Source organism: Leptinotarsa decemlineata, unplaced genomic scaffold, assembly GCF_025532065.1.
Source record: "Leptinotarsa decemlineata unplaced genomic scaffold, Ldec_3_MD MMD2_tig00000010_RagTag_RagTag, whole genome shotgun sequence".
Classification (NCBI taxonomy): domain Eukaryota; kingdom Metazoa; phylum Arthropoda; class Insecta; order Coleoptera; family Chrysomelidae; genus Leptinotarsa; species Leptinotarsa decemlineata.
The window spans coordinates 7,959,049-7,983,315 of record NW_027412538.1 but is presented as its reverse complement, the minus strand read 5'-3'; the positions used below and the strand labels follow the sequence as shown (position 1 = coordinate 7,983,315).

Genomic DNA, 24,267 nt, shown 5'->3' with positions numbered 1-24,267 from the left:
CTCATTATTTTTGAACACCCGCAGTCATTCAATTCAAACATCCAGCCCAAGCGCAATTCGACGCTTTCAGCAGAGAGTTTCGACACCCTGAGCTTAATGAACTGCGCAACCCAATAACCTCGGATAATGTTCGAGGAGCTCTCGAACATAATCCGAGAACAGAGCTAAATAAATCTTCAAAATTATTATAATTTACGACAATACTTACTATCGGGCATATCTATCCATTGAAAACTGATAATCTCTTCGATGCACAGCTCTAAGCAATACGTGAATGGGATCGTACTGGGTTTCCCATACTTGAGGTTTCGGCACGTACATCCCCTGCTGCATGTTGCCGCTAGCCTCTAGGGCTGGGGCGCGATAATCGGCAGCTTCGTCCAGCAAAGATTCGAAATCGCGAACCTGAGAAGTCCCGCAACGTTCTGGCATCAGTTCCATCAGCTGGGAGTGAGTTTTGTCACCCATGCAGAGAAGAGTGACCATCTCCAAGCGGTTCATATCAGTTTCAGGTAAACCTGAAATGATATCTGACTAATTGTTGAATACATTTATGTGGGACTGCCTATCAATATTTTTAATAAATAGGACCTCAAGGAAAATGAGGAACGTTTTAAATTATTTCCTGAGAAAAGTGAAATTTTAATATTTTGAGGAAGAAAGTGTTTGGTTTAAATTGAAATGGTTATATTTTCAGGAGTGATTCATTTTTGGGAATGTTTTGGCTGGCTTTCTACTACTACTACATTCAAAAACTATATTTAAAAGTGATAATAATGAAGATACGGAAAATTAGAGGCCAATAGTCTCTTTGAAAAATATAGAAAAAAGAAATATATGGATTTTATCAAAATGAATGTGGTTTTCAAGAAAAAAATATGTTTGAAATGGTAATTCTACAAGTGATTTATTGCATGATCCACACATTTTTTTAATTGATTACTTTCTTCCTTCATTTGGAAGATTTTCAGATTTAATTTATTTTTGTAATGAGTGATTTTTTTGATGGTATTTTTTTGGCAACCCTGTTTTTGACAGATCAATCACGCGTGAATCGTGTCTTGTGTCATTGTCAAACTTATTCAGTTTGATCTATAATTTAACCATGAATCGACTTACGACTTTACAACGCTTGCAAATTATTGAATTTTATTATCAACATTCATGCTCGGTGAAGAAAGTGCATCGTGCACTTCTTCCAATTTATGGGCAGTTTCGTTGGCCTATTCGGAAGCTTGTGACTAAATTTCGAACCAAGTTTACATTATTGGACATTAAATCACCAACACGCATACGTTGAGTGAGGACCGAAGAAAATATTGCGGCTGTATTCGCCAGTCTTCGTGATGACCGTGAAATGTCGATTCGCCGCCGTTCGCAGCAATTGGGCCTCTGTTACTCTACTACGTGGAAATTTTTGCGAAAGGATTTGAGTGTAAAACCTTATAAGATACAGCTGGTGCAAGTATTGAAGCCACACGACCTCCCACAACGTCTATGGTGAATGGGCGCTGCCAAAGTTGGAGGAAGATCCACATTTTTATCGAAAAATTGTGTTCAGCGACGAGGCTTATTTCTGGTTGAATGAATACGTTAACACGCAAGATTGCCGCATCTGGAGTGAAGACCAGCCACAAGCATTGTAAAAGCTACCGATGCATCCCGAAAAAGTCACTGTTTGGTGTGGATTATGGGTCGGTGGCATCATCGGGTCGTACTTCTTCAAAGACGACAATGGCCGGAACGTTAATATGAATGGCGAGCGCTACCGTGTGATGATTGAAGACTTTTTGTTGCCCAAAATGGAATAATTGGACATGCCTGACATGTGGTTTCAACAAGACGGTGCCACATGCTAAACGGCACGCGAAACAATGGCCCAATTAAGAGCCGCCTTCGTTGAACAGTTTATCTCACGTTTGATTTAACGCCTTTGGATTTTTTATTGTTGGGTCATGTTAAGGCTCATGTCTCCAGGGATAAACCAGCAACGACTGACGCTCTGGAAGCCAATATTGAAGCATTTATACGTGAAATACCGGTCAATATGTTAGAGAGAGTGTGCCAAAATTGGACCTTGCTCATGGGCCATCTAAAGCGGAGCCTATACCTCTTATACCCGTTATAAATATAGAGAAGTTGGAAGCCAAAACGTTTCTTTGCCAATGCTTTTTTATTCATGATGAACTTGATGAAATAAATTATGTAGTGAACCCAAAAAAAGATATTTGACTTCGTTAATCATAACTGTGAAAATTACATGAAATTCAAAATGTTGTTAAAACAATTCATCAGTCAGGAATGAGACGGAAAAAAAGTGTTTCATTTATTTACTTATTTGATAGAAAACTTCCAGGCAGAAATTATGCTGATATGAGGAAGTTAATGAAAATGTTCAAGTGAAAATTAATAACAACTTTCCATAATAAGAAAATAATAACATCCAAATAATTATAATTTTATGATCATCATTGAACTAAAAATTTTTCTTTAGTGTTTTTGGAAAATATATGAAAAATATATGTTTAAAATATGAACTGTTTTAGATTATTTAATTTTTTCAGGGAACTTCAAGATGAAAATTACTGAACATTTTTGTATTATGATCATGCATTTTATAATGTTTTAATAATCGAATATTAATTTTCAGGATATTTTTTGAGAATTTATGTACGAATTCAGCTTTTTCAAAGAGTAGACATTTATATGATTCAAAATCATATTATTAGTCATTTCCAAATTTCAGTTTTTTTGTAAACTGATTTTATATTGTTTTTCTTCGTACTTCTATCGTTATTCATGGGTTATGGAAAATTATACTTCACCATGTAGGAAAATACAAATAAAGTATTTTGTTAACGAATTGATTATTTTAATGTTTTGATACATTATTATTAAAAAATCAGTTGAACCCCAAATTGCTGCTGAGTATTGTAAATTTGAGTGACAAATATTCACTGAAAAAATATGTTAGAATAGACAATGGCAACTTTCATCTCTTTCTGTTCCTCGAAGGTGTTTCAAACTAGAATCTATAATTCAAAACCATTCAATTGAATTTGGAATGAATTTGAGGACATAATTTTACTACATAAATCTGATAATTCGTATTCTACCTAATTATTTGAGTTTATTTGGTGTTGAAATATTGATTGATAGTGATAACCCTTTACAGAAGATAGAAGAAATCAAAAAGACAACCAACTACAAAAATTTGCGATGACCCTCAGAGAAAAAGTTCAATTTCAGTTGAAAAACCTTTGCCATTCATTAAAAAACACTGTTGTATTACACTGATTTATTTAAACGCTGAAAAAAAAAGTTAATCCTTACCTAGATTAGTTCTTACGCTTATGAGTGTAGCCATAAATATCAAAAAGCTCTCCAACATTGGAGTATCATTTTCACCCTCCATATATGCATTCTGAGGTCCTTGGTAAGCAGCTAAACTCATCCATTTTTTTATATGAAATCTAAAATATACATGAGGTTATTTAGAACTTATACAAAAGCAAAACTTGCATGTTGGAAATTAATATTATTCAGACTCACTTTTCTATAACGGTATTCAAAAAGGTATCTGAAGGTATCCTAGTTGAGCAGACCTGTAGTAAGTAAAGATCAGCATCGACCATGGAGTTGCAGAAGTTGCACTGAATATAGGTCATAGCTTGGCCCTTGATCTGCAGACCATTTCTCAGCCACATTCCGTTCAAGATCTCGTAGAAGGCTACCTGCAACAATATAATTGAAAAAAAATTAGACACGCCATATTGAAAAAGAAGTATAACAAATTTTTGTAGAAAGAGTGATAGATTTCACAAAATTCCTTAGGTAATAATGTTATAATGCCAATAATAATTTCAGAAATAGATTTTCATTTGCTTCAAGAATGGCAAGTGGTCTTGCCGAAACGTCGTGACAATGTCGAAGACGAACTGATGAACACTTCAGCATGTGATTCCATCCGTAAAGGACTACACCAGAATATACTGAAAATTGATTACGCCCATCTTGTTGAAGGTACGTAAGTATGTCAAATTAGTTGTCATTCATTTAGCTTGTTTTGCCAAATTACCATGGACGGATATAACATTAAACGACATGTGTAAATGACAAAATAGTTTTATCAAAATGGGTGTTGTTTGGGCAACGTACCGCGCGCATCGCGGTGACAAGGCCCATTTCTGAACGAATGGGTACAAACTTGTGGAATTCGGGACGATACCAATTCACCAAGACCAATACCAATCCAAGACGGTCCAACGCATCCTGAAAAAGTCACTGTTTGGTGTGGATTCTGGGCTGACGGAGTCATCATAGGTCCATATTTCTTTGAGAACGACGTTGCCCAGGCCATCAATGTCAACGGCGAGCACTATAGCTTGATGATTACCAACTTCTTTTGGCCCGAATTGGATGATCTGGACACCAAGGACATTTTGCACGAGCGATTCGAGGACATGGTCATCTCACGTGGAAGTGGTGTGAACTGGTCACCAAGATCGTATGATTTGACACCGTTAGACTTTTTTTTGTGGGGTTTTCTCAAGTCGCAGGTGTATGCGAATGCGAATTAGTCACAAACCACAACAGTCCCCAAAGTCAGTATGACCCATGCCATCGGTCAAGTTCAGCCTTAGTCATGCAAAATTGGAGAAGCCGTGACGGACATTTGGACGACGTTATATTCCACACATAATGGCATGGTCTTTCAAACGAATAAAAAATTTCGATGATTTCTCACACAAAAACTTGGTTTTATTCAAATTTAAAGATGGAAAGCGCTTAATGAAAGACCCTATATATGCTCAATTCGAAGTACACGGAGTCCTTTCCCGAATGGGTATGGTCGTATTAACGTCAAAATAAGCGCTTTATCTATAAAAACAGAATATGGATGTTTTGATCCATCATTTTGTTCAAGCTTCTACAAAATTTCATAACATTCAATAAAAAAAATGACAGATCAAATGACATTTTGCTGCTTGAAAGTCATTGCTTTTCACCCTTTTCAAGAGCATCAAAAATTATCTTGCAGAAGAGCCCAGATATTTTTATTACGACTTAAAAAATTACGACTTTGAAACTCCAAAATTACCACTTTAATCTCGAATTTACGAATCTAAATACTAAATTACGACTTTAAAATTCGAAATTTTGACTTTCATCTCAAAATTTCAACTTTAATCTTGAAATTACGAATTTAAACACGAAATTACGACTTTAATATCAAAATTTCGACTTTAATCTTGAAATTACGAATTTAAACACGAAATTTCTATTTTAACCTCAAAATTTCGACTTCAATCTCGAAATTTCGACTTCAATTTGGAAAATTGGACTTTGATCTCGATATTACGAATTTAAACACGAAATTACGACTATAAACTCTAAATTTTGACTTTAATCTCAAAATTTTTACTTTGATTACAACATTTCGATTTTAATCTCGATATTACGACTTTAATCACGAAATTACGACTTTAACTCGAAACTTCCACTTTAATCTCAAAATTTCGACTTCAATCTCGAAATTTCGACTGTGATTTCTAAATTTCACCTTTGATCTCGAAACTCGACTTTAATTTCGGAATTACGACTTTAAACATGAAATTACGACTTTGCACTTGAAATTTCGACTTGAATCTCGAAATTTCGACTTTAAATTTTGACTTTAATATCAAAATTTTGACTTTAAAATGACAAAATTTCGACTTTAACCTCGAAATCACGACTTTAATTTAAAAATTTTGACCTTAATATCGAAATTTCGACTTTAATTTCGATATTACGAACTTTAAACACGAAATTTCGACTTTAATCTCGAAACTCGACTTAAATTTCGAAATTACGACTTTAAACTTGAAATTTTGACTTTGATCTCAAAATTTTGACTTTAATTTGTAAATTTCGACCTTAATATCGAAATTTCGACTTCGAAAGTCGTAATGTCCTAGAAACAAATAATAAAAAATATGTTGCCCTACTGCGCTCCCGTAATTTTCTAAGTATGTTTTGGTGCGCATTTTGTCTGGCGTTTCTCTATCTAGACCGGCCCTGAAATCAAGTGTGGGGGGCCACGCGATAACGAGATGTCGAGCGACGATCGGCAATCGCTTCATGCTTGCGGTTCGCCTCCTCAGACTCTTAGTACATTCAAAATTCAACCTTCGCTCGCAACAAAGGATAATAGCTTTCATTGCTGAATGAACATACCTACTCTCCGTAAAACCCAGGACAGCAATTCAAATAAACTAAATCCAAAAATCGTACAAATGTGAGCCAGAAGTATGTCGAATAAATACGGTGTATTTTCGATCCTGTTAGTGCTTTCATGTTCGTTGTTTGTGCGAGAAAGTAGTAGTGTTGGACTCCAGGATGCACTTGATATCATACAAATTGCCAAAGACGTTGTTGTTGCGATAGCTAAAGCGTGGAACATTGTCGATCAACACGTAGATTTTTCGGATATTCCGATACCGATTCTCGACAAGACGGAAACAAAACTTTTCGGAAAAATCGGGATAATCACTGCGAAATTGGACCGCATATCAGGACAAGTTGATGCAGTAGGTCAGTATGGTTTCTTCAAATTCGAACAATTCATAATTATGTTCCTGAATTTGACGTATTTACGTTTTAGACGTACTTCTAATTACAATAAAGTATCATAGATTATGCATCACCCCATTTTCACCGGATACACATAACCTATGCAGGAAGTTTTCGTCTTTTGTTTATCAATTTGTTCTCCACTGGACAGACCTAGCATGTGCAAGACCAATTATTGTCAGTGTCTGTTTGTAGTTATTGACCCTGAGTTTAAACTTTATTACTGTGTCATATTTCTTGGACCGAAAAAAGTTGATAACCAGTATTTCGTGGAAGTATTTTCTTGTTTTGCATTTGTGAGTCGATATTCAAGAATGACCTCGAAAATGTTACTAACGGTTTATTAAGGTATAACCTCGTAAACCGTTACGATTATTTACTTAGTTATGACGTTTTTGAGGATTGATTTCTGAGACACACATGGTTTTTGACGGCAGTGTCAATAATCACGCAGAAGTATGAACTAATTCGTTATTACTTTTAATTATGTTCCCAACATAAAAAATAGTTTTTGTTATGAGCTTATTTGTTGATCGAACTCGGTGATTTAGCTTGTGATTCAGTTGAATGAGCTTTTGTTTTAAAAATTTGTGTTTTATGATTCAACTATACGAGAGCGGGACCAGAAGTACCCACCCCTACAAAAACTTTGGAAAAAATATATTTATTTTTCAACATAATTTCCTTGCAGTTCTATACACTTTTCCCAGCAACGTTCAATAATTTCGATACCGTTTTATAGAAAATAAAAGTAAGTATCAACTTCGTAAACATTCTCAACTATACAGTTCATAGCTAAATGTAAACATCGAACAAAAAGTTAAAAAAACACATAGTTTAAATACCAGTAGGTACTGAAACACAGTAAATAAAATTAACTGTTTATATAATTTAAATTTCTGTCTGAATAGAATTCGTCTAGAGAATAAAAGGCCTTTGAAATCAGAAGCTTTGTAAATTTTCTAAATTTCTGAATTTAGTGGTACATGTTATGCCTTTGATCTCAATTGGCAAATGGTTAAAACATTTTCTTTCCATTGTATATATGAAAGACCTCTCAATTTTTGATGATATTGGAATCGGTAAACATATATTGAGCTTATTTCTGATATTTCGTCGTGGTGCAGCGAAAATTTCCGTCCTATATTTTTTTGCATCAGACATGCCATTTCCAATATAAGTATGGAAAGCAAGGTCAAGATGTTATGCCTTCTGAATAAAGGTCGACAGGTATCCCTGAATCCACCTCTATACACATTTCTAACTCCTCTTTTTTATAGTACAAACATCCTATCAAACATATATTCGCAACACGTTCCCCAAAAACAGATACCGTATCTCAGATGGGAATCAATGAGAGCAAAGTACACATTTTTTGCCATATTAGTGCCCAATTCATTTGCTGATACTCTGACTGCAAAGCAACCTGATGAAATTTTTTCACATAGGTTATTTATGTGACCTTCAAAATCCCAATTTTTATGGGAAAGAAAGTTTTTGGCTTTCTACTACTCCATCTTGATACAAAAAAAAGAAGGATGAGGGAGTCTTCCAAAGAAAGGAAGGAAGTAACTCTATACATGGATGTGTAGATCATGCAAAGAAGTAATTTTCAGACACAAACTGAAAGAAAGTCCTCCTGAAACAGCTACTTTCATATAAACATTGAATTATACGAAAGAAAAAATTCTTTCGAAACAAATACTTCTATATGAATACTGAATTATACAGATTTTTATCAATTGTAATCCCAGAAATTTTGCTGACATTTTGTTTTCTATTAATTGAGTACCCAGATAGATATCTAGTGTGGAGCACTTGAGGGTGATGATGCTAGTTTTTGAGATATTAAATGACAAGAGATCAGCATCACACCAGTTTTTTATTTTTATAATATCCATGATGATCAAATCATGCAGTTCACTTTCATTCTTGCAATGCCAAAATAAAGTAGTGTAATCAGCGAATTGGGTTATTTCTGCGGTTATATTAATGCGGGCTAGGTCGTTAATATATAACAAAAAGAGAATAGGGCCTAGAACCGATCCTTGTGGAATATCACAAGTAACTGTCTGGAGATGGAATATGTTGTCCGGGATTTTGACTTTCTGAGTGAGTTCTGATAGGTATGATATGAACCATTTCAAAGATATATCTCTAAATCCTTATACTTCTAGTTTTTGCAGCAGAATTTCATGATCTACGCAATCGAAAGCTTTTGAAAGATCGCAAAAAACTGCTGCTGTTATTTCACGATTATTTAAATTGAGATAAACGTTTTCCAGTAGATGAAACATAGCATCTTCCGTGTTTTTCAAACTCTGAAACCCAAACTGACTGCTACTAATAATACTATGCTTATTCACAAACATCAAAATTCTTTGTTTAACAAGTTTTTCTATGATTTTAGCAAGGGTAGGTAGCATAGAAATGGGCCTAAAGTTGGCAGGATTGTTAGTGTCGCCTCCTTTGTGCAAAGGAATAATTTCTTTAAGAATTTTTCTGATTTCCATAACATCTGTAGGCATGAAAAAAACGTCTCTGAAACTGATTTGTCTTTAAGAAAAGTCAAGGGATTAATATTGGATTTCATATCTTTGGATAAGTTATGTGCCACAGTGCAGTAATATTTGTTAATACAATCAGATTTTAGGTCAGTTTTCGTAGGAGCAATAATATTTTTTCCCCTGAGATCATTGATGATTGCCTAGCTTTCTTTTTGTTTGTTTGCAGACCTTTTCATTTATTTCATATAATGAAGTTGTTTTGCAGTCTTTATAGTTCTTCTATAGAACGTATTATATAGAGAGTTGAAGCCTTCATTGTTACCTAAATATTTTCGGAATTAAATATAAGGATCCTGGATTTTCTGCTGAGATCTTAATGCCCTTTGTGATCCATGTCCGAAACTAATCGGAATTTCTAAAATACTGAAACATCTTTCAAATAAACTTTAAAATGGACAACGTCATGATTCTCTCCAGTGAAACGAATGAATAAAAGTGCTTCTTCTGTTGACGAAAATATTATTATTCTTGAAGTATAAGATATTCCCTTCATTCACCAAAATCCTTCGGATACCGTTGATACCCGCAAATGCGAGAGTTTCAAAATCATCTTTATATAAATTCAAGAATGAGAGAAAAAATAAAGCTGTGAAATTACCAAACCCATCTTGAGAAAAAAAATGTACCTGCTGATGAAAACTACAAACTTGCAATTAGAAGAACAGCACATTTAAAATGGACAACGTCATGATTCTCTCCAGTGAAACGAATGAATAAAAGTGCTTCTTCTGTTGACGAAAATATTATTATTTTTGAAGTATAAGATATTCCCTTCATTCACCAAAATCCTTCGGATACCGTTGATACCCGCAAATGCGAGAGTTTCAAAATCATCTTTATATAAATTCAAGAATGAGAGAAAAAATAAAGCTGTGAAATTACCAAACCCATCTTGAGAAAAAAATGTACCTGGTGATGAAAACTACAAACTTGCAATTAGAAGAACAGCACATTTAAAATGGACAACGTCATGATTCTCTCCAGTGAAACGAATGAATAAAAGTGCTTCTTCTGTTGACGAAAATATTATTATTTTTGAAGTATAAGATATTCCCTTCATTCACCAAAATCCTTCGGATACCGTTGATACCCGCAAATGCGAGAGTTTCAAAATCATCTTTATATAAATTCAAGAATGAGAGAAAAAATAAAGCTGTGAAATTACCAAACCCATCTTGAGAAAAAAATGTACCTGGTGATGAAAACTACAAACTTGCAATTAGAAGAACAGCACATTTAAAATGGACAACGTCATGATTCTCTCCAGTGAAACGAATGAATAAAAGTGCTTCTTCTGTTGACGAAAATATTATTATTCTTGAAGTATAAGATATTCCCTTCATTCACCAAAATCCTTCGGATACCGCTGATACCCGCAAATGCGAGAGTTTCAAAATCATCTTTATATAAATTCAAGAATGAGAGAAAAAATAAAGCTGTGAAATTACCAAACCCATCTTGAGAAAAAAATGTACCTGGTGATGAAAACTACAAACTTGCAATTAGAAGAACAGCACATTCATTTTATTAAAAAAAATACCGATCCTTGACAAAATGATGGGAGCCTTGAAAGAAGACCAAAATATGTTCTAAAATGACAAGCAAAAAGAAATTGTGGAAGAATTCAAAGGTAGATATTGATATTACTTGAAGCAGGTAATGTCTAGGAATCACACGTTAAAAGGCAAGACCTCGCACAAGTTTCGACTTTTAAGAGTTATCGTACATCAGAGGGCTACAGCTAGCTAAGGACGCAACGAAGGATTGGCTCAACTTGGCAACGAAGTTTTAGAATAAAAGCTATCAGAATACTGTTCAAGGAGTCCTTAAAAAGTGCCGCCTCCAAAAAATTGCGAAAATATACCGTTGGATGATTTGATGAAATTATGGTTGAAAAAAAACTATCCTTCATAGCATTTTCAATTAAAGCTCAGTTGATAAAGATGGCACAGAAAAAAAATATTATTATTCTACGTATGCAAACTCAATCATTCAGTTAAAAAAATTGTAGAAGTTTAATCATAATATTCGACGAAGATTCATCTGATGATAACACAACTTTTTGCTTATAGATAATATCTTCTGAGTAAGCATACCTATTTATCAATATGTAAATATTTTAAATTATAATGTTATAATATTATTTGTATATAAGTCAATAAAAATAGTTAACAACAGGTTCAATAATTGTTTTGATTGAATATAGAAAAGCTTGCCACTGCAGATAGAAATCGATCCGAACGCTCATAAAATATTTTGTTTGCGACCCGCTGTTATGCGTAAATATGGTTGACCCGGTGTAAGGTACTATAAACTCGCCTACAACATCTGTGGCAAATTATAACACTCTGTTAACGGTTTGCTTATAATGAGTATTTATTACACAGGTACAGAAATTCAAAGGCAATTTTTATGATATATCTGTTCAAATAAAATAATCAACGAGCTACGAAAATATTTCTTTGAAATCGTTCAGTTATAGGAAATATTACCTCCTATAAAATTTGGGGCGGTGCCTCCTTATACCTGTACGCCACTGCTACGTAGAAACATTCTTAACTACTACAATAAAATACATGCAATAAAACATTTTCGATTTTCTGTTTGAACCTACAGTTATTCCATAGACTTTGTCTTGGTAACGAATTCAATGTTTTTGCCGAAATGGAATTCGTCGACAGCCAATTTAATGACCTTGCCAGGGTTGAATTATGGACCCTTTACCTGACTAATTTGCATGAAATGAAGTATTTTGAAGAATTCGTTTAAGCTAATTCGTCTTACGGTCGACTCGTCAGTTCACGAACTTTGAACTTACTGACACTGCTCGACAAAATAAAATTAACCAAATATCTTGAGAAGTAATATTCATAAAAGAAGACAAATAGATAAGCTGACCATTCGAAAAATCAAGATTAGAGAACAAGTATACCTTATTATTCCAAAATGATTGAAAATTTGTTACAAATTTTAACAAAAAAGTACATTTTTCGTAAGTTCTGGTGGTTTCTAATAGTTTTTTCTAGAAGATTTTCTCGTTAAGTCGTGGACATTACCAACGAACTGAAAATTTTACAGATACCTACCTTAATGTTTCAAAAACTCCAAGGATGTTACATTTTTCCAATTCTGAAACAGATTTTAGCCATATATTTTCACCTACAGTCAGTGGGCATACTTTTCGGATCAATTGTCCTCTCATCAGTGCAAGGTAGTGTCCTTCATCAACATGAAGTCGATGATTTCCCATATACAAAAATCGAATTCCTTTCAGAGTATCATTCCTCGAAGTAAGCTGAAGCGAACGACAAGTAACATATTTGTCATTGCTCCATCTGCCCGTAGACGAGGTACCAACCAACCGCATAACCGAATAGCCCAATTCCTAGTATGAGGAGAAATTTTTCACATATAGTGAAAAGATTGGCTGTAAATCAAATTATGTGAAAAAACAACTCATTCAGGCCAGTCTCAACTCACCTACACTGTAGGTCAATGGACTGACACCTATCAGAAAACAACTAATCCCCTGACTAATACCACGAAGGGCGGTGGATTATATCCGACAAGTGTCAGTGCAGGATTCTTCTCAGAAGCAATTTCTGTATATACAACTGCCGGAATCGATTTTCAAATATTGAAACGGGTCACACTGTTGGATATAATCCAACGTCCTTCGTGGTATTGACCATAGGAAAAGTAGTTATTTTCTGATGGGTGTCAGTCCATTAGTCTACAGTGTGGGGAGTTGAGACTGACCTGAACGAATCGTTCTTTTAGATCAGGGGTCGGCAAGTAGTTTTGGGTATGGTCCGGATACTGTGGGAAAATTTTAACAGGGCCCAGAAAAAAACAACTGATAATAATAGGTGCTACCTATGTATTATTTTGGTTTCAAATCAAATTCTGAATTATAAAACACAAGACCTAAAACTAATATGAGAAACTACACCGACGGTCTTGAGCCAGTTTTTTATAGTTTGGTTCTCGATCCGTTAATCTCGAACGATACATGTTTTTAAAAAAATCATTTTTGAGCGATGTTTCACATACGTATGTTGAGTCAAACATGGTGGCCAAATTTGTAGCTACTTTCTTGCAATTTCCATGTTTGGCCCAAAATTCTTCAGTGGATACCGTTTTATACATTTGCAAAAACACATCTTGCAAATCAATTATCTCTATTTGAAGTGATGTCTTTGATAAATTCAACAACTTCGCAGCCACATCTGTCCATTCTGCCGCTACATCAACTAGTTCGCAGAAACACACACACACACATAGGCTAGATAGGAAACTAGTCAAACCATATTAGTTGTAGGTACTTGTAAAACAACAAGTTTACTAGGCAACTTATTAAAATATATGAGTACTAAGTTGAGTTATATGTGACTCAAAAATATTATTTTAATTAATAAAAGTATACCTTATTTAGGTATTATTTTATACTTGGTATACAACACATTACAGTATTTGTTGGTATACAACACATTACAGATTTTAGCCTTCGAAACATCAAGTATCTGAATAATTTCGTAGCTCTTTTTTTGATGCAATTATGAAATTTATTTATTTATATTCGGGATACAAACAGAAAAAAAAATCCACTACAGTATCCACATAATCAAATTAATATTAAATTAGAGTAATATTTATACTACACATGTACACAGTGTCTAAAGTAAGGGATGAATTAAAATCAAATACAATAACAATAATAACTGATTAATAGTTATTGACGAAATGTGTTAATTATAATTTATGAAAATAATCTTTCAATATTTTTTTGGCAGTAGGCAAAGAAGTATTAAAAATATCGAAGTAGTTTGCGAGAGAATTACCCCATTTAAAGCATCGACATAGAGGAGAGTTCTGCGAACAGTTTGTTCTCTTGAAAGGTAAATTAAATAATTCATGTGCTCTCATTGTTCTATTTGGAACATTCAAGTAAATGATTGATAATAACGATGGACAATTTATTTTGTTTGTTATTATTTTTTGTAAAAATAAAATATCTGATATGTTACGCTTATGTTCCAACGATACTAACTGGTCTCGTCTAATTCGCAAAGTATCATTGTTTTCAGTAATTGGAATACCTTGTTTGTAAGCAACGAGTTTTAAAAATCGATTTTGAATACGTTCTAATCGATCGATGTATATATTATACTGTGGACTCCAGATGGTTGATGCAAACATTAACTTACTTAATACAAAGCATTATAGAGATTTTGTATTGATTTTGTTTGATTGAAGAATTTACATTTTCTCTTGACATATCCCAGAGCTCTACTGCTCTTATTTATTACATAATCTATATGTTTATCGAAAATAAGTTTGGAGTCAAAAATAACTCCTAAATCTTTAAATGTATTAACTCGTGACAGCAAGATATTATTTATGTGATATGAATATGTAAAAATATTTTTGTTGCGAGTGAATGATATACAACTACATTTGGAAAAATTGAGATATAATTCGTTTTGTTTACAAAATTCAAATAAATTATTTATGTCACTCTGAATTCTCAAGCAATCTGACAAGGATTTTATTTGAAGATACATTTTCAGATCATCAGCATACATTAAGAATTTGGCATTTTTAAAACATTGTTTAATGTTATTAATATAGATAATAAAGAATAAGGGCCCTAGATGGGACCATTGTGGCACTCCAGAAGGTGTTGGATAAGGTTCAGATGAATAACCGTCTATAAAGATATATTGAGTTCTGTTTTTTAAATATGATTCGATCCATTTTAGCATCGCACCACTTACACCGACTTCAGCAAGTCTCCGAAGTAGTGTATTATGACTAATTTTGTCAAAGGCCTTGCTGAAATCTGTGTAAATAGTGTCAACTTGAATTTTATTATCCAAATTTATACAGGTTAACTAAAAAGTGTTTCTACGCCTTTATAAAGATCCCCATTAAACTTTTCATATTTTTTCATATTATTGTGGAAGGCGAAAATAGTCAAAAAAAGGTAGACGAAAAAACTCTGATTTCCTCCACAAAAAACGAATTTCGTTTAATAAAATCCACTTTTTTCGAATTACTGATTCAACTCATTTTTTTTTCAGGTACCAATACGATAGCCTCGGTTCTCCAAACACTGCCGGATAGAATTCGTCTAGAACTCCGGTTAAACACCCTTCTGGATTATATAACGCGAATGGATGTCCTCTACCGCAATTTTCAAAATTACGCGAAGAACAAAAACGATTTCGAAAGGCTAACTCTGGAAGATTTCGCAAAAAGCGTTGTATCGCATGACAGTAGTTCGGTAAATAGTTTGGTAGAGAGGATACACGCATTCATAGCCCCAACCGGTAGAGGTATTATCGATGGCGGTTTGATGAAGGCCCTAGTCGGCTCTTTAGAGGTATGTATGCAAGAAAAATGAAGTTTTTCAAAAGTTGTTTCCTTGTTTTTTTCCTCAGGAGAAATGACGTGAAAATATCTTTCAAAAACGAAATACGTTTTCAAATGTTTCAAAAGACCAAAATATCTTTTTTCGTGGCCCATCAGTTGGTTAGAGTTTTCTGCATGTCGCATAACCACTTCCTTTGAATACCCATTCTGAATGTCACGCTCTCACTTTTAAAAAAGAAAGAATGGATGTATTCTGTAAAAGACGCTTTAAGGTATTTTCGACAAGGCTGCATCGTTATCTCGGAATTCAACGAAAATTAAGAAAGTTTGAGAAACAACCAAGAAATACAATCTCAAAAATGTTGAAAATTGATATCGGGCTTGTGGAACTTCTTTTAGAATATAATATAATTTATTAGTCTATAAATGAGCTGACAACAAGCTATTGTACAATTCAAATAGCACAAAAATAATTAGATCAGAACAAACAGGACGAATACATACTGTAAAAGTATATTGAGATTTTAAAAATAGTCTAAGTATTCTTTGATATCGTAGTGTGTCATATGTAATGAAATGGCCTCAGTATTTCTCCTTTCTTGAGCAATAAATATTCTAATCAACAAGTTCAAAAACATGAAAAATGGAGATAAAGGTCCTAAAAATATGAGCGATAGCTCATTCGATTAGGAATCACCTCTAGAAAAATGTTTTTGAAGGATTTTGGTGCAGGTAAAAAATTGCAATTGTTATAAGGGAGAAATTTAATACTTCCAGCCATAACGTGAGCTGCTGTGACAAAACTCTTCAGAATAGGATAAAAAAACTAAGATTTAGATTTAAAATAATAAACAAACGTCAAGCAGTTATGGAAAGCGGAAGAATAGTGGAATTGCGTAACAAATACTTAAAACAACGACACATTTTCTATTTGGACGAAACTTGGTATGACACTCACGACACAGTTACGGAAGGGTGGACTGGTGGTTCGAGAATGTGTACGCCTAACATGCCTGCAAACAAAGGATCGCGACTAATCATTGTGCATTGCGGAGGAAGTAAAGGATGGGTTCCGAATTATTTGAAATTATGTGAAAAAAACTTGAGGACTGCAATTTTGATTATCATAAAAACATGAAAGCTAATATTATTCGAGGAATGGGTTCAAAACACATTGAATCAAAATTTGGATGCGAATAGTGAAATATTTTCAAACAATGCTTCCTATCATTCGCGACAACTCATCAATGTACCGAATAAAAATTCGAGGAAAGGTGAAAAACAAAGTTTTTTTATGGATAACAATTTGTATTTTGAAGATAACTATACCAAAAACCAACTTCTTGAAGTTTTGCAGACAAAAACATTTGAAAAAGTGTGCCCTTGTGGGTACTGCTGAAAAGTATGGATACACCATACTGAGACTTCCCACCTATTTTTGTGTTTTCATTCCCATCGAGTTGATTTGGGGAAATCATCAGGCGTAAAAATAATTTTCCAAAATTTGATAAGGTAATAGAGCTAATTAAAGAAGAAGTATTTAATATTACCGAAGAAGACTGGCAGAAACGGATCAAAAAAGTAATTTTAGTTGAAAAAGACTATATGGAGATTGGACACTTCCATATTAATGGTGGAAATAAATTCATTATTGATTCAAATGACGACAGTGATAGTGAAACAGAGAATATGGAAGAAGAATTATCAGAATAATTAGAAATGCCTATTGGATAACGAAATTAGTTAGCTCTCTAACTATATTATTAAAGGGGGACTGTTGGAAGGTAGGTTGCACTACTATCGTTTACTTGAACTATACCCATCAAGCTCCTCATCAAGTGACCCTACACATTCTCCTTACTTCCCTTTTATTTCAATGAAAATATGTAGAGTTCAATTTAGATAACGCATACTTCGATTTTTTTGATCTCTCCATGAGATGTACATAATACTTCTCACCATAATTCATCTTGTAACAGAAAGACTCTTTCAGCTGTGAAGGACAAAAAAAAACATACGATTTTTTTTTTATTTATTCAATCCGCATTCGACCTCAAAGGGTCATTTGCGGTGGAACAATATAAAATTTACAATATGTTGGTAATCTTAATATCACTGATATATTGAATCACTTTTCTAAAGTTTGTATTCGAAAGGATGGAGATGTCACTAGGTAGCAGAAGGGCATTTCTGTACTGCTGGTATTGGGGACAGCTAAATAGATGATGTACAGTAAATGTTGTGTAGCACCAGTTACAATTTGGTGGTGGCTCCTTCTTCAAGATGTGCTGATGTGTGATTCTGGTATGTCCAATCCTTAGGCGAGTTAGAATCGTCTGATGTTTCCTGCTTAGTCCAGAATAGTTCGGCTTTTCCATGTTCGGATTTAGTTTGTGGAGCTTGTTTGTTGTAAGTGTTTGCCATCTGACTTTCCATAGATGCGAGGTTACAGATTTAATTTGGTTGTTAAGTCTTGATATGGTATTTTCTTCATTATTCGTAATACAGGGCTTGTGGAAGAGTTGCGAGCCATTTCATCGGCTTTTTCATTTCCTGGTATCCCAGTGTGTGATGGGACCCATACTATTTCAACTTTTTTACCCCCCTGATATAATGCAGCCAGGTTTGATTTGATTTTTTGTAAAATTGGATGTCTGGGATAAAGTTGTTGGATCCCTTCCACTGAGCTGAGCGAGTCCGTGTATATTACAGTGTTTCCATCTGTTCTCCTTGCTTTCATAATGGCTTTGGATAACGAATATAGCTCTCCAGTGTATACGCTACAACTTTTTGACAGTTTATAAGAGTCAGTACCATGCTCGCTGATAACTGCTGCTCCCACTCCTTCTTCACATTTTGACGCATCAGTGTATATATTATTGTATTCAGTATATTTATTAGATATTGCTCTGAAGGAATTTAGGATGAGTAAATTAGGAGTGTCGTGTTTTGGGAATTTGAGGAGTTCAGTGTTGCAAGGGGGAATATCTATTGTCCAGGGAGGAGGGGTGTTCGTATTAATTGGTTGTGTTGAAGTGAAATCTATTGTTGCCGCTATTCTGCGTATCCGAGTATGCAATGGTGCCATTATATTGGGGTTTTGCTCATAAATTGGATTGGTATGATGAGGAAAAATTCGTTTATGAACAGGGTTTCTGTAGTTTGCCGATATCCTTGCTGCATACGTTAATGTCAGGTATTTTCTTCTGATTTCTAGAGGGGGTTCTCCTGCTTCCACGTAAAGACTTTCCACGGGACTGGTTCGGTATGCGCCAAGAGAAATTCTCAAACCTGCATGATGAATGCTGTCTAGTTGTTTGAGCACTGATTTACGACCACTGGAGTACACTATAGATCCGTAGTCTATCTTCGAACGAATTATCATTCGGTATATATGTAACAATGTGACGCAGTCAGCTCCCCAAGATTGGTTTGCTAAAACTTTCAACAGATTGATGCCGTTCTGACATGTCTGTTTCAAGATATTAATATGTTTTTTCCATTGAAGTTTTAAAAATGTGGAACGCTTCACGATTTTGCGTGTCATCCTTAACATACGATTAGAAATTTAAAAAAAAATGATTCCCATTCGTCCTTACCTTAAGGGATGATAATTATATCAAATCGAATTTGCACGTTTGCATGAAATGAATTCGAAGAAACGCGATGGAAAAAATCAATCGAGCACAAAGAAATATGTCTTGGTTCATGAATCATCACATTGTAATAATTAAAATAGAAATCTAGGTGAGTTAGCGATTTACCGATTATCCAGGTGTCTTAGAAATGCGTAATCCAAATGAATCACCTGAATATGAAATATTACGTTGATAAATCACGTGTAACAGAATTTGATAAACGGTATATCTCATGCGGCACAAACAAAGTTCACGTGAAGAAGTAAAATAAAGATAGTTTCGCCAATCAAAATAAACAAATCGCGTTGGAATTTTAAATACTCACTTACTTATTACTTTTTGCATCAATTTTTTGTTCCCCAAGGTTCACATGATATCGTGAAATTAAATTGTTCACGATATTCCAGAAGTTTCAACAATTCAATGGGCGTCAAATGTATTTTATTTGAATAAACGAAATTCCAACTACAACTTTTCATTTCCAATGAGACTTTTTCAATGAGTAAAAAAGTCACCTTGAAACCATTGAAATTCAAGAAAAACGAATCGGTTTTGAATTAATCCTGTAACTGGATTTATCGTTACTAATTTAGAGCTCATATGAATCTCTCTAGAACCTTTGAATGGTATTAAAAAAATTCACTAAAAAAGATACCAGCAAAAGTGGAAATTCAATTTGCATATGGCTAACTTCGTTCATAACCTCAGAATAAAACAGCAACCTCAAAATCTTCTGAAGAAGTTGATATACAGACGCGATACACATGATAGAAAGCTCAGAAATCGGAGTGAATATTCTATCCCACGGCATAAATCCAAACAGTTCGAGTGATTCTTCTCTTATCAGGCTGTAAGTATTTACAATAATATCGAAGAAAGTATGAAAAAGCTTTCATCATTATCTTTCAAATAAAGATTCAAAAAATTTTGCTTGAATAAACAATGATCTTGAAATCAAGTAACCAAAAAAAAACTTTAAAAATTTCACGTTTTAGTTTATTTTTTAACACTTTATTTTTAACATGTTAGAATTAATTTTATTTGTATGTATTTACCTATGTATGCTTGGAAGAATAGCGATGTATGCTAAACTCCGCCAAGTAAAATAAAGGCCATTTATTATTATTATTATTTCTTCGGTATTTCCGAAACTAAGAGTATGTCTATTACTGGTTTATGGAATGTCGAACTCCTGTCATGAATTCCATATGAACTTTGAATTCGGAGGGTTCAAATTCCATTTACAGATTGTGGTTAACGGAAGCTCGTTTTTCAAACAACAACTCGTATGTTTTATAAAAGACCGAATTCTGTTGTGCGACGTGGAAAAACTTCAATGAGAACATTAAGAGGAATTATTTTATTAGTTCGGACTTCCATTGTCTAATGTGAAATATGATTTTAAATCTCTGAAAGATCAAATGAAATTAAAAACAAAAATGAATAGCAAAAAATTATAAAATGATAATTGAGCAATAAACCGTAAAATGAAATTACAATAAAATAAAGATGAGCAAAAAATTGAACAAATAAAAATAAAATCAAAGTTGAAAAGATTTCAAACCAAGACGGCGTTTCGATTGTTAGTATCAACAATCGTCTTTGGGTGATGACTGGACGATTCCTTCGAGGAATGACAATCATAGGTCATTCGAGTGCTTTCACCTATTCCCTCTCTCCTCTTCACCTGTTTAGCTGGAGATGACCGATTGGCCGGAGTTAACCGTTTTCAGCTTGATTATGGGATTCCATATGTTGCATATCTTTATGCTAGCTTGGCTAAAAGTGTCGTTTGACAACACATATGCAGCTTCTTTGAACTTCCTTTTAAACTAGTGTTCCTCCCTGTGGATGATCTCAGCTTGGGATCACTTGATATTATGTTGTGATGCAGACTTTCAATGGCCTCTTAGTTTCACCGATATAGGATTTAAGCACTTATTTAAAAAAATCTGTTTTAAAATCTGTTCTTCCGTTAACCAGCTGTCGCACTCCTACAAACGACAACCCTCAGAAGTCGAAACTTGTGCGAGCTAGGGATTAACTAGGTCTTACCTTTTAACGTGTGATTCCTAACACAGGTTGGACGACAGCAAGTGAAAATCGATCGTCAGACTAGGGCTTGAACCACCGACCAACACGGCAGTCAATTCGAGTGAGTGAACAAAGCACCCACATCGAACCGCCTGACTACCGACCGACCAATTGCTCAATATAATTGTTATTTTCAGCTATTAATTTTAATTTTTAATTTCATTTGTTACACAATGTAAGTCCGAAGTAGTAAAATTCACCATGAAACATTGACAATACAGTTTGATATTCCTCTTGAAGATTATCAGTTGGTGATCGAAACACGTGTCGAGGTGTAAAAATAACGGTTTGGTGTTGGGAAAAAACTCCAGTAATATTCAATACAGGTCCGCATTTGAAATTTCGTTGAGAGACATCTTATACGAAAACTCTTCTAGCATATTCTAATAGCCCACTCAAAGTCCTCGATATCTCTACAAATAAAAAAGACCGCAAAAACTGAAATGTCGAATTTTTATTTTTTTTATCTCCGGAACGAGAAAAGCTACAGTACATTTTTTCGTATCATTCAATACTTGAAAATAGTCAACTTGGCCACAATTTAAGCGACTCTACATCTATATACGATATCAACATATTAACATTGATAATTTCTGATTACTACTGATATGAATATTCTCCAAAGGTATTTATTCATTGTTCGAACACTTGGTTGTTATGTTAGAAATACACAATAATTCAACCACTGAAATTAATTTATTTTGTCGCTCGTTTGTTTGGAATGGAACGTGCTTCTTTTAGAATTGCCGACTAGGCATTCTTAAAGATTTCTAAAAATATAACATTGTAAATGTAACACAAAACATGTTTCACAACTAGTCGGGCATTACTTTTACCTTCAGTAGTCTGAGTGTTCAAAAGATAATACTCTAAGGGAGTTTTCTTTTCTTGAAAACTGAATCAACAAGATGTAATTACGTTGTCATGTATTTTTCTACATAGAAATGACCTCTCTTTCAGAATACGGCATTCAAATGCACAAATCAACAGCAAAATTATTTATGAACTGTGAGAGAACTCTGCCCTCAACTTTTTCATTTTGAATTGTATTCGGAATTATCACAAATTTTTATTGTGCCCTATTTCACAGATTATGATCAAAACAACCAATTTTTTCATTTTCTCCTTGATGTAAAACACTTTTTGTTTTACCAAATCGTTATGGAGATTCACTATTTAAATGAACTTCCAATGTTCAAGCCAGTCTCGGATATACCTACACAGTAGGTTGAATGGACTGACGCCTATCATAAAACAACTAATCCACTGGCTAATACCATGAACGGCGTTGGATTACATCCGTCAGGCGTCAGGGCAGGAATCTTCACAGAAAACTTCCTATAATAATAGAGGAGCCTAAGAGGGGATTTCGGGATTTACTAACACGTGGCAGATTAATATATAGGGTATAAGTTTAATGCGTGCAGCTGCGTGATACCTATATTTCCCTCTCCGAGTTTCTATTCCTCTATTCTCTATTCACTTTTTCTCTATCTATTACTCTCTCACTTCGTCCCCACTCTGAATTCTGTTGCCATGGCGCCATCACAGCTAATCACAGAGACTCGTTCGTGATGAAGATGATGATTAATTAATCAATTAATAGATGGATATAGCCGTTACTACGTGGGAGGAAATCATAATGAAGAAAAGTGAAATTAAAACTTTCTATGTTTTTTACCACTTTTATTTGTAACTACAAATACAAGTGGTAAAAAACATATAAAGTTTTATTTCTATTTTCTCCATTAATTAATCAATTGATTATAAAAAATAAAATTTTTTGAGCAATAAAAAAATATTTTCTTATAAATACAAGTATGCTACTTAAAAAACATACACTTATTTATTTGCATGCTATTTCCTGAGCTTTCCAATTAATTAAGTTCATTATTAAGTTGATTAAAAAAAAGTTTAAAAAATATTGTTTTTCTCAGATTAAGCGAATCCCTCTAGATAATCGTCAGATTATGAGACAGCACGTCTAAAAATAAAGATGAACCATATATATATATCTTAATCTGACGCGCTTAAGTATTTCAAAATGGCGAATTTTTTCTGACGCGCTCGAGTATGTCCATGCAACAGTATTTTTTTACATATTTAAAAATCTATAGCCTCTTCTTATCATCTAAGCTTTGCAACTTAATATGTCTCAATGACGCTCGAGTAAATCCCCATTTTGCATCGTGGTCTCTCCTGCTACATATGCAATTGGCATTCATTACAACTGAAAGTGTCGACCTTCAATTTTGGAACGGGCACACTTACAGACCGGTTTCGGGCTCCTTAGCCACCGGTCTCCATTCAATCTACTGTGTAGGTATATCCGAGACTGGCTTGAACATTTAAAGTTCATTCCTTTAGATTTGTTTACCGCCAGTCTTCAAGCATAGCCCACTGACTAATAAGAAAAATAAAGGGTTTTGCGCGGGTTTTGTAAAACCTTTGTAATGAAAATCATACAATAAACGGTATTAATGAATTTTAATATTTTGCCATTTTTCACATAACACCTAACAACAGATTTGTCATCGCACATCAGGCAGGTGGGGCGATGACAAATCTGTTGTTTGTTGTCCGCTTCAGCCTAGTTCTAGGAATGATACTCTGAATGAATTCGATTTTCAATTACTACATCATATGAGAACTTTGTTTTTAATAGCTTACTAAAAATTTGACTCAGCATCAATGTCTGTTTCGATTGAGATAAAGAATAACCCAAAAAAATGTAGTCACGTGAGTTGCATTATCTGCGTATTTTATTGTTTGAAAATATTCAGAAGTGGAGTAATTTTAAAGAATTTAAAATAAACTAATTTGAAAACATTTTTCTAAATACCAAAACAAATAAATACCAAAATACCTATGTATAAAAATCAAACGCATTTAAAATTTCAGTATTTTAATCAATAAAATATTTTGACTCTATTCCATTGAATTATCGTTGTTTAAATATTGATGCGTATTATTTTTAG

General features: G+C 33.9%; 2 protein-coding genes across 4 annotated transcripts in view; one reads left to right on the top strand and one right to left on the bottom strand.

Annotated features, from left to right (window-relative positions):
• The window catches only part of Ubr3 (Ubr3 ubiquitin ligase), a 126,867-nt gene that overhangs the window by 18,418 nt on the left and 84,182 nt on the right, over positions 1-24,267 (bottom strand). For 2 of the 3 annotated variants that reach the window (XM_074171341.1, XM_074171344.1), the window contains exons 9-11: positions 3,553-3,734; positions 3,334-3,473; positions 209-530 (exon numbers count right to left, since the gene is read on the bottom strand). In XM_074171341.1, the coding sequence (XP_074027442.1) occupies positions 209-530; positions 3,334-3,473; positions 3,553-3,734 (644 nt within the window). The remainder of the gene's footprint in view (positions 1-208; positions 531-3,333; positions 3,474-3,552; positions 3,735-24,267) is intronic. The other variant, XM_074171342.1, reaches the window with a different exon arrangement.
• LOC111503106 (uncharacterized) overlaps positions 6,111-24,267 on the top strand; it is a 56,771-nt gene continuing 38,614 nt past the window's right edge. The window contains exons 1-2 of the mRNA XM_074171568.1: positions 6,111-6,576; positions 15,266-15,567. Coding sequence (XP_074027669.1) covers positions 6,294-6,576; positions 15,266-15,567 — 585 coding nt within the window. The 5' untranslated portion in view covers positions 6,111-6,293. The remainder of the gene's footprint in view (positions 6,577-15,265; positions 15,568-24,267) is intronic.